This window comes from Centroberyx affinis, unplaced genomic scaffold, assembly GCF_046629955.1.
Source record: "Centroberyx affinis isolate AG114_WGS23_722 - 3 ecotype Tasmania unplaced genomic scaffold, CSIRO-AGI_Caff_v1 ptg001955l_1, whole genome shotgun sequence".
Classification (NCBI taxonomy): domain Eukaryota; kingdom Metazoa; phylum Chordata; class Actinopteri; order Beryciformes; family Berycidae; genus Centroberyx; species Centroberyx affinis.
Genome location: NW_027280312.1, coordinates 1 through 10,621, shown reverse-complemented (window position 1 = coordinate 10,621; position 10,621 = coordinate 1). Strand labels below are relative to the sequence as shown.

At 44.4% G+C, this 10,621-nt stretch overlaps 1 protein-coding gene across 2 annotated transcripts; it reads left to right on the top strand.

The window, feature by feature from the left end:
- Positions 1-875: 875 nt before the first annotated feature.
- Positions 876-10,557, top strand: LOC139653737 (far upstream element-binding protein 2-like). Of its 2 annotated transcripts, XM_071530682.1 has the most exons (18): positions 876-1,001; positions 1,497-1,599; positions 1,769-1,828; positions 2,058-2,094; positions 2,321-2,373; positions 2,514-2,585; positions 2,741-2,798; positions 3,581-3,752; positions 4,199-4,297; positions 4,420-4,518; positions 4,638-4,740; positions 4,980-5,101; positions 5,490-5,783; positions 6,529-6,644; positions 6,772-6,860; positions 7,406-7,612; positions 8,325-8,488; positions 8,797-8,907. In XM_071530682.1, exons 1-18 carry the CDS (start codon positions 876-878, stop codon positions 8,803-8,805), a joined length of 1,983 nt encoding a protein of 660 aa, XP_071386783.1. In that variant the 3' UTR covers positions 8,806-8,907. The 2 variants fall into 2 exon arrangements, with proteins under 2 accessions (XP_071386783.1, XP_071386784.1); XM_071530683.1 differs by lacking the exons at positions 876-1,001; positions 1,497-1,599; positions 1,769-1,828; ... (1 more) ...; positions 2,321-2,373; positions 2,741-2,798 and having other exon boundaries at positions 2,513-2,585; positions 4,420-4,524; positions 8,303-8,488; positions 8,797-10,557.
- The last annotated feature ends 64 nt before the right edge of the window (positions 10,558-10,621 follow it).

Sequence of the window (10,621 nt, the reverse complement as noted above, 5' to 3'; positions counted from 1 at the left end):
GTTATCCCTGTAATTTTAATAGTAGGCCGATTAGTAACATGGCATGGCCTTTCACCAGATAATGATGCCAATATAATAGGGGATACTGTAATGTCCTTGTCCCACTACAATCATGGCGTTAGAGAGCAAAGAGGATCACTGAGGATCATGTTAGAGAGAGGTATTAACCTTTCACTCTGACAGATGAATTAAATGGACCAGCACCATGCCAGAAATCCTATCCCACAGAGCCACCATATGATATGATGTGATATGAAGTGATGTGATGTGGTATTAAATATTATGATTCTATATGATATGCTCATTGAATAGGAGTGTAATAAAGTAATATTTCAAACTGAATCTCATTATGTGTGTTTAACAGTAGTATAGGCACAGGCAGGCAGTGGTGTTGTAGTATAGTAAAAGGTGGGTGAACAATGACCTCAAGTCAATGATTATCATAAGACAAACAAAAATGATTGCCAATGTCAGAAAAGCATAAAAGGCCATTTCCCCATACAACATAAATCAGTTTGTCTCTACCTTAGCCTACTATGTGTGGAACTATGTGTGGAATTATGTAATTTCCTTCTGTCAGCATAAAAAGGTTGGTAAACACTGTTGCGTAAGTAGCCTAAACATTAAGTAAAACTATGAGTTTAACCTCCAACAGATCATGCTTATGCAAGTGGCTCACTAGTAGGCTACTGTAAGTACAGCCACATCTTTGCAGTGATCTTTGTCAAGAACGACAAGTTGAACCTTCCCGGCCGCCGTCTTTTCTCCGGGTCCTCGCCGCGCCCCTCCTATTATCTCTTAACTGACTTCCCGCTCCTGCGCAGCTCTGACCCCGGTGTTGTGTTTCCTTTCCCTCGCCTCTCTTTTTTGTCAACATGTCGGAGTACAATGCGGTACCGCCACCCGGAGCCGGAGCTCCTCTCGGCGGACAGGCAGCTATCGGCAACGGAGGGGGCATCAAGAAAGATGCCTTTGCGGACGCGGTTCAGCGGGCCCGGCAGGTGAGAGGAGCGGAGCTACGCCTCGAGTTATGGACGGAGAGAGTAGCTAGCCAGTTAGCTTGAGGGCTAACGTCGCTGTCATAACTAACGGTAGATGTCACAGCGCATAACATGGTGTAACGATGGCGTTCTTGCTCTTCTTTGCCCAAACATCGTAATGTTCTGTATTCAAAACTGTTGCCGAGTTAACGGTAACCAGTTCGTGTAGACATTCAGAAGTGCTCTGACATGCCATGTCACTGTCTGTTATGAACTAGATGTGCTTGCTTGCTATCACTGACAGTCTCATGCCCCATCGACCCCATCCTTGTTCAGTGTTGTGGAAGTTGCAGGCCTCGAGATAGTGCTGTCAACGTGTACATATATGTGTGTGTGCTTGCATTTTAGTGGTAGACAGCAGTATAACCAGTATTTTGCCTAATCCAGTGTCGTGTTTGCATTTGGACGGTTGAGTGGTTTGGTATCCTCAGGTGACTTTACACTTTTATCCCGCAGATTGCAGCAAAGATCGGGAGCGATGCTGGTCCTCCCATGAACAACAGCAATGCACCCGATGGCTTTCCATTCACTACACAGAAACGACAGCTCGAGGATGCAGGTAACAGTGATTAGACCGCTTAACCATCATTGCTGTGTTTGTCGACATGACGCATGCAGATAGCTTTAGAGGCTGACAGTAGATTTAGAAAGGTTTTGAAGGTATTTTTGTAGTCTTCACTCGTGGTACACACGCCCAACTAGATGTCTGTCATTTGCTCACGTGACAGATCAACCAGAGAGTAAGAAGCTGGCCACGCAGAGTGACTTGGATTCAGCCACAGCACTGTGTGAGTTTCGTCCCACTGCTTTCTGGTCTGTTTGCCTCCTGCTTTGTGGTGTTTATAAGTCACAGTCAGCAGCAGTTAATATAGAGTTCCAGCTGTATTCCTGTATCAGTAGTCTGCCCCTTTACCCTTGCCTGTCCACACTTCCCCTGCACTGTCTGTGTCACATTCTCATCTCACGGACCATCAGTAATTCAAAACCTCTCTCTCTCTCTCTCTTTCTGTCTCTCAGCTATTGGAGCACAGCTAGCTGCTCTTGCACAACAGAGGTGAGATCTAATTCAGTTTATTGTCTCTTTATAATATATGAAAATGGACTCCCTTGTGTTGTGACAGATGAGATTAACAACAATGTAGGCATAATGGCTTTAAAAAGTCCACAAAGTGTTATCGTCTGACTTGGATTTACATTGTCTCTTACATTGTCTCCTCCTTGTCTTCCTCTTTTTTTCCCCTCATCTCCTCTCTCCTCTCCTCCCTTCCTGATGGTGCCAGGCCCACCTCCAGTTCAGAGGACTACAGTGTCCCAGACAGCATGGTGGGACTCAGTGAGTGCAGCGCTCATCTGCCTCAGCACATATTGAGATTGAGATACTGATTCCTTACTGCGATTAAAGGCCCAAATAGATGCCACTTCTGAGAGTGTGACCCATCATCAATACACCCCCTTTCTCTCCTTCGTTCCTAGTTATTGGCCGCGGAGGCGAACAGATCAATAAGATCCAACAGGAGTCGGGCTGCAAAGTTCAGATAGCCCCAGGTATTGTCCGTCCTTTCGTGGAACAACCATTGCTTACCGATGCAATGGTTAACTCCACTCAGTTAGCTTTTAATGTTTTTTCCATTGTGGTTTACAATTCTCATCTCCCTGCTGGTGTTGAGATTAGTTACACATTCACCTGTGTCTGTGTCCAGACAGTGGAGGTCTTCCAGAGAGGAGCGTCTCTCTCACAGGGTCCCTCGACTCCATTCAGTAAGTTTTAGACTGAATGCAAATAGGTTAATTATTGTTTGTTTTAATGTGAAGGAAATCAGAAAATGTGCTTCAAAGATATATATTCTGAATGCTGGAAGTACACTGCTGGTGGCTAATGATGGAGCAGGTTACCATGCGTACTCAACATTTGGTGAAAGATGATTATCTCCCTCACCAAAATGCCTCTGAAGGCAGTGACTTCTGTCAACTTTTCTGGCAATCGAGGAAATGGAGAATGATCTTCAGACCCCAAAGCTTACAGTCCTGTCTGCCTTCATATTTGGGCTGCAGCAGATATAAAAAACAGGACACATGAATTGGAATATATACATTTCTTAAAGTATATGCCTGCAAACCATTACTTGTTTCCAAATTTCTTTGTTGATCCAAACTGGTTTCTCACAGCCTAAATTCCACCAATATAGACAACATGCTGATGATGAAAATTGTAGATGTGGGGGGCGGGGCTCAAAATAATCCACACAATCTTTCTAAAACTGCTTGTTTGACCTAGTCAAACATTTATTTTGTTCATGATGGTGCAGTGTATATATTGGAGGCACCGTTCCTAATACACCATTTCTAGACTTGACTTTCTAGACTAAAATTATCCACTGCTTACTCTCATAAATATTACCCTATCCAATTGTAGGTTAGTGTGTCATTCGGTGTCCCATGGCATTATATCATAATAGCATTAAGGAAAGTGAGTCCACCTGTCAGAAGTTGACATGACTTCGTAAAATGGCTAATCCCTGTCTTTGCTCTTCTCTGACCAGGAAAGCCAAGATGCTGTTGGATGAGATAGTGTCACGAGGGCGGGGCACGCCCCCTTCTTCTTACCATGAGTCGACCAATGGGCAGAATGGCACAGTGCAGGAGATGATGATCCCTGCAGGCAAGGCTGGTCTTGTCATTGGCAAGGGAGGAGAGACGATCAAACAGCTACAGGTATATTCTGCATGCATGTGTGATTATTCCTATGTCGTTTTTTAGGAAATGGAATTATCTTGACGTGTATGTGCTCAGAGAAAGTAGTTAGATCTGCTACCTATGGAGCCACAGGTGTACCCCTGATGGCATAGTATCAAATCCCACCAGATCGTTCTCTCCTGTGCCTCTCCTGCTCTGTCTCCCTCTCTGCTTTCCTACTGTCGAAATAAATAAAAAGAATGCTAAAGGTTAGTGGACTGCCCACTGTCCAATCAACATATATGCTACCCATACAACAACAAAGTGAGTCCTGTTGTCGGATTGCAATTTTTTGTGATCAAGTATTTTTGCTGTTTATAAATTAAAAGGTTGCACGAATACAGCATGGAAACACAAAATTTGGCCAACCACCAGTGTTATTGAAGTGGTACACAAACATAATGCTTGGTTGCATGATATTCCAGGAGCGTGCCGGTGTGAAGATGATCCTGATCCAGGACGCCTCTCAGGGACCCAACATGGACAAGCCCCTGCGCATCATCGGAGACCCATACAAAGTCCAGGTACGGCAATGGGATCATCTTACCAAGTTCAAAATGAGCGTTTGTTTACACCCCCACCTCAAGATAATGCAAGTAATTATGTGTGATGCAGTGTTGCCATGTAATGTTGTCCTCCTCTTCAGCAAGCCCAGGAAATGGTGCAGGAGATTCTAAGGGAGAGAGACCATGGTGGCTTTGGTGAAAGAAATGAATATGGCTCCCGCATGGGAGGAGGCATCGATGTAAGTGTAAGTGTGTGTGTATGTGTGTGTGAGAGAGAGAGCAAGATTGGGAGGTGGTCAGTGGTCTATGAACCAAACCAGACTCAAAACACTGAAACCAACATCTATTTTCTGGTCAGATCCCAGTGCCGCGACACTCTGTGGGTGTGGTCATCGGCCGCAGCGGGGAGATGATCAAGAAAATCCAGAATGACGCTGGAGTTAGGATACAGTTCAAACAAGGTAGGACCGTCATATGGTCGATTGCTGACTTGAACATTACATTCAGACTCTCATGAGTGGTGTGACACAATGCAAGCATGTTTGTTTCTGTCTCTTTACATGAATAATGGTACAGTGTACCTACAAAAAAAAGTAGTGTTTAAGGACAACACAGTATTTCAGTCTTTCTAATCACGGCTCTTTTTTGACATGAAGTGACATGATGTTCTCAGTATGGGTGACTTGAATCTCCCTCTCAGATGACGGGACAGGTCCGGATAAGATTGCCCACATCAGTGGCCCCCCCGACCGCTGTGAGCACGCCGCCCAGATCATCAACGACCTGCTGCAGAGCATCAGGGTCAGGGAGGAGGGACAAGGGGTATGGACCGCTCTCCGTCTTGCTCTCTCTCACACACACACATGCACTGACACACTCTTAAGTATGCATATTTCTTCTCGCAACCTACAGAAATGTACAGTGGTAAAGTATCACCGTCTTAATTAGTTGCGGCTAACAATAAATGTATGGTAGCAGCCTTGAGGCCATCATTGTACTTCAGACTTTGCAGCTCAGAGCTGTTTTAATCTCCAGAATGCCTGCATCAGCTGAAATAAACCCCTGAGAAATGGAAATATCCTCATCCTGAAGGCTAAAGCCTAAGAAGCAGTGACTAGTGTACATTCATTATATATATTGTATAAGCTCCAACATAGAGAAGGTACTATGCTATAGTGAAGAGGCTCGGTCTCTGCTTCCCCATCCACAGGGCCCCCCAGGGCCACCGGGCATGCCCCCAGGCAACAGGGGCCGAGGCAGGGGACAGGGCGGCTGGGGCCCCCCTGGAGGGGAGATGACCTTCTCCATTCCCGCCCACAAGTGCGGCCTAGTGATTGGCCGGGGTGGAGAGAATGTCAAGTCCATCAACCAGCAGACGGGGGCCTTTGTGGAGATCTCCCGACAGCCGCCCCCCAACGGAGACCCCAACTTCAAGCTCTTTGTCATCCGGGGCTCACCGCAGCAGATTGACCACGCCAAGCAGCTCATTGAAGAGAAGATTGAGGTACTTTGCATCCTTGTTTTTGGGTACTAAACAAGTAGGTGCTTGTTTAGTACCCAGCGTTAAATCTAATTTCTATAGATTCGCTTTTATGTAATGTAACCTTTATCTTTTGCAAAATGCTTTGTGACTGTGTTATGAAAAGTGCTATATAAATTAAGATTATATATTTATTAAGTACATTAATGTAAAAAGATAATAAAATTAACTTCATTGATCCCAGAGGGTAAATTGGATCACTGCAGCAGCAACGAAAAGGATATAAATGAAATACAATCAACTGAACATATTGAACTACAAGGTCTTCATCATGTTAATACGGAGCTCCTATTGGCTTGAGAGAATTCTTCCTTTGTTGACAATAAGTAGACAAGCTGTGCCTTTACACAAATGTAAAGGGCACTGACAGTTGCATTTCCTGTTGTTTACTGTATATTCTTTCCAAGATGGCACTTGTTAGTCTGCCTCTGTGAACTGGTACCATTACCAACTTTGTCAACACTGCTGCACCAGAACAGTTCTTTAGTTTTGAATGTGTACTTGAATATGTTAATGTTTTATCTACTGTCATACAGCATATCTTGTTTACACTGTATGAGGTCCTCATATGTTTTGTCCTGCACCTGTACTGTGTAAGAGTCTTTTTATATATAGGAACTATTTAACTGGGTCAAATTCATGCGCACGTCTTATACTTGGCGAATTAGATGCAACATGCATTTACATATGGTAATGTTGTGTGTTCTAGGGTCCTCTGTGTCCTGTGGGTCCGGGGCCAGGTGGGCCAGGTCCTGCTGGTCCAATGGGTCCCTACAACCCCAACCCATACAACCCTGGACCCCCCGGAGCCCCTGGACCACCACAGTGAGTAGCTAATGGGCAACTACACACAGAAAATCTAAGAAGATCCAGGGCATCCAAATTGCTCATCAGGTCAGTGATGTGACGCTCATGAGGTTTTAATAAGGATTATTCTGTCTGTTCTCTTCAGTGGTGGTCCTCCAGGTCCTCACCAGTACCCCCCTCAGGGCTGGAGCAGCACCTACCAGCAGTGGCAGCCCCAGGCACCCCATGACCCCAGTGAGTTACCTCTGACTTTAGTCAAGTCAAACTTCAAACAAAATTGATATAGCACATTTCATGCTCAGAGCATCACAATGTGCTTTACAATTGACAAGAAATTTTAAAGTGCATATAAACAAGAAATATAAAATGCATATAATACTGTATATATAATGCATATTACTGCCTCTGCTGCTTGTCAGGGGTTAATGACATGATGTTATCTGAATATTGTAGTTTATTCTTGCTCATCTTAGCGCTTTGGTCTTCCTTATTACCGCGTAAAACCGTCTATGGTATTTTTACTCTAGGCTATACATTTACACTATATACCCCACCCAGTCATTTCAGATAAGTGACAATAAATTCCTCTGAATCTGGGACTGTCGACAGGAGCACTGATGGAAATATTGTGATGAGATGGAATGTCTTCGCCTTGAGCAGCTATGGCTAACCCTGTCTCTGTTTCCCCCCTGGTCTCCAAGCCCGGTCTCCAGGCCAGTAGCAGGGGCTCACCCTCACCCTATGAGGACCTCACCCCCTCCACCCTGCATCTTTTCTAGGCAAGGCAGCAGCCGCCGACCCCAACGCAGCCTGGGCAGCCTACTACGCCCAGTACTACCAGCAGCCGTCAGGGGCTGTGCCGGCCCAGCACCCTGCCAACCCGGCTGGAGGGGCCCCGGCCTCGGGTGAGCAGGCCCAGCCCGCCCAGACCCCCGGGGGCCAGCCAGACTACACCAAGGCCTGGGAGGAGTACTACAAGAAGATGGGTGAGACGAACACCTGCCTGTCTTGCCTTGACGTTTGTTCTTTATTTCTTTTGTTCTCTCCTCTCTCCTTGCTCTGTAAATCTACACGTACTGCACATTGTTAAACTGAAGTAAAGTTTCCCTTAACCTTCTGGTGTCCCGGCCAGTATCTTTCCAGCCGTATCCTCACATACACAAATGCCCCAAACATGTTTTTATCAAGAAAATAGGGAAGCCTTTAAAAAAAAAAAAACTGTCTGTCTTTCTCCTATGGTTAGAGTAGAACTATTGCACACATAAAATGTCTTGGCTTCCTTTTTTTTCAAGTTTTTGTTTTCCCTAGACTCGAATGAGCACCTTTCGTTGCAAACAGACTTTAACAGTTAGGAGAAGCATAAAACAAGGACAGCCTCTGGTATCTCCTCTCAATTTAAAAGTTTTTATCAAGTAGCTTTGTGGATTAGGGTTTCACCACTAATTTGGCAGGTAACCCCATATTGCAGTTGGAAATGGTGACAAATTCTCACCTTACTGATATTATCAGAGTAGCATGAGAGCATGAGACAATGTTATTGCTCATTAGTTTTAGTGCTGCATTTTTGAGGAGGGAGCCCTATTTCCACATCAGAGGAGTCCACATGAGGTTGTGTCTGCTGTAGATAGTGGAAGGTGGTAAGCCCCTGTATCCTGTGTCCTGCTGCCCCAGCCCAGGCAGGAGCCTCAGTCCCTGGAGCCCCAGCAGCTGGAGCCCCAGCAGCGGCAGGGGGGGCGCCAGCCCCAGCAGGAGGCCAGCCGGACTACAGCGCAGCCTGGGCAGAGTACTACAGGCAGCAGGCTGCTTACTATGGACAGACAGGACAGGCCCCCGGCCAGCCAGCCGCTCCCCAGCAAGGACAGGTCGGTACCGAGGCTGCGGCTGGGTTATCATCATGGGTCAAGGGATGGATTGTCGTCTGGTGGGCTGAAAGGTTACAGTGTAGAGACTGTTTGTTTCATGTTTTCTGTGCTGTGTGCCAACAGTATTAACACATTGACTTATGCTGTCATTCTATCTGCTGTATCTCAGTATGTTCTTTGTAAGAATGTGAAAGTTTCCATGTTATCTCTATCTTAAAGTGATGGGTTTTACAGTTGATAAATAACAAGTAGGTCCCCCAGTGGTTTTCAGGTGTAGCAAGTGCTTACTGTTACCACTTGTGTTTTAGACGCAGTGAGACGCCATGGCAGAAGGGACTCAGATGCCGGAGAGAATCAGGAAGCCAGGATGAAGAGAGAATATCTTGTAACCCCGAACTCTCTACCAGGATCTAGTTTATTTTAAAATTTAGTTTCAGTTTTTCTTTTTTTTTTTTTATTTGTTGTGGGGGGAGCTGAAACCCCTCCTCACCGCCATCCATCACCTGGACACTTTTTAATAAAAATGTGAACTGAACAAAGACATTTCTAGTGCTTTGCTGCTGAGAGGAGGGACAAGACTGATCCAGTCCAGTCGTGACAGCTACCACACCTTTCGCTATCTGAAAGCTTCTGTCTCTTCCCCTCCACATGTATGCCATTATGAACATGGAAGCCTTGAAACAATAACCTCATTGCCCAGGAGATTGAGCCGCCAATACATTTCATCTTCCTTTTATCAACTTGCATACAAGTCCCCTTTTTAAAGTTCTTAACTTCAAATCCTAGTGTTATATTTACTGAATTGCACATAGACCTGTGAAGATTACGATTATATAGCATATCTGGTAAAGGGAATAAGTCAGAGATTTACTTTTAAAGCTTATTCGTTTTGCTTAGAATTTTGATTTTGTGTTGAATTTGAAGCATTCCCTCTGCCCTAAGCTTGCTTGGTGTTTAGCTATTTCAACTTAAGTAATTTCGGATTGTTTCCCTTTGCTTATGAGTGTGTTCACCTTCTTTGTATGAGTGAGCCAGTTTTATAGTGTATGAATGCAATTCTACAGTGTTGATTCATGCATGTGGGAGAATAACTGGAAAGCTACAGGAGGTGGACAAAATAACAGAAAAACCTAACAATAAATGAATATCAAGCACCTAATAATAATAATGAGTGGGGCCACCCTTTGCCTTCAGAACAGCTTCAGTTCTCCTTGTGATGCTGCAGTGCGATGTTGGATCATTCTTCAAGAGGGAAAGCCTTCAGTTCTTTGAGGGATGAATGAGGAGGAAATCTGCTTTGTAGTTCCAGAGCCTCCCATAAAGATTGAGTGATGTTGAGAGCTGATGTTCAATTAAAATACCCTTGAATTTGCTTAAGGGTGAAAAAGGGTGAAAGATGACTCATCAGACCATATTACGTTTTTCTCCATTGCTGAGGGGTTCCAGGTTTTGAGGTGTTGACCACTGTTCCTCTTTGCCGATGTGGTTTGTCTGTATTTGGCATATGTTGTGATTTTTCAGGACTTTTCCCCTTGCCTCATTAAATAATTTAGCATTTTTGTCACCAATGCACCTGCAATTTGGATACCAACTGTTTCACCTCTTTTGAAGTGTTGTCTCATGTTGCTTTGAAAACTCATAAAAGTGGTGATTGTCAGACCTTTTAAAACTGACACATACTGCAACTTGGCATTCAACTTAATAAGAGTGGCCTGTGTAGCTGTTGAAGTTACTTCAAAGTTGAAGTCTTCTCCATGTGGAGTTTTTTCATTTTGTCCACCCCCTGTAGTTCATACAGCTACATACAGGTACTTGCACAATGGGAAGGGGCCTCCTGTGTGTATCATGCAAGGTTACAGTCAAAACTATACAATGTCTGTGTAGTTTGATGTTACAGTTGAACCATGCCATGCGTTTGTTTCTTTGCAACTTTGCATGCATCGGTTTTCACTTTTTATGCCTCGGTTTTTATGAACGTCACAAGAATTTGTCCTGTTCTTTTGCCCTGTCATAATCATTGTTCATGTACAAAAGAAGTAAATATGGTCAAAATTTAGTCTTCCAATGTGTTCCACTTTAGAATATATATATATATATATATATATATATATATATATATATATATATATAACA

Coding starts and splice junctions, on each gene's coding strand:
- LOC139653737 (XM_071530682.1), top strand. CDS start 876: ATGTCGGAGTACAATGCGGTACCGCCACCCGGAGCCGGAGCTCCTCTC. Junction 2,586..2,740: donor CAAAGTTCAGATAGCCCCAG/GTATTGTCCGTC, acceptor GTCTGTGTCCAG/ACAGTGGAGGTCTTCCAGAG. Junction 5,784..6,528: donor TCATTGAAGAGAAGATTGAG/GTACTTTGCATC, acceptor TGTGTGTTCTAG/GGTCCTCTGTGTCCTGTGGG.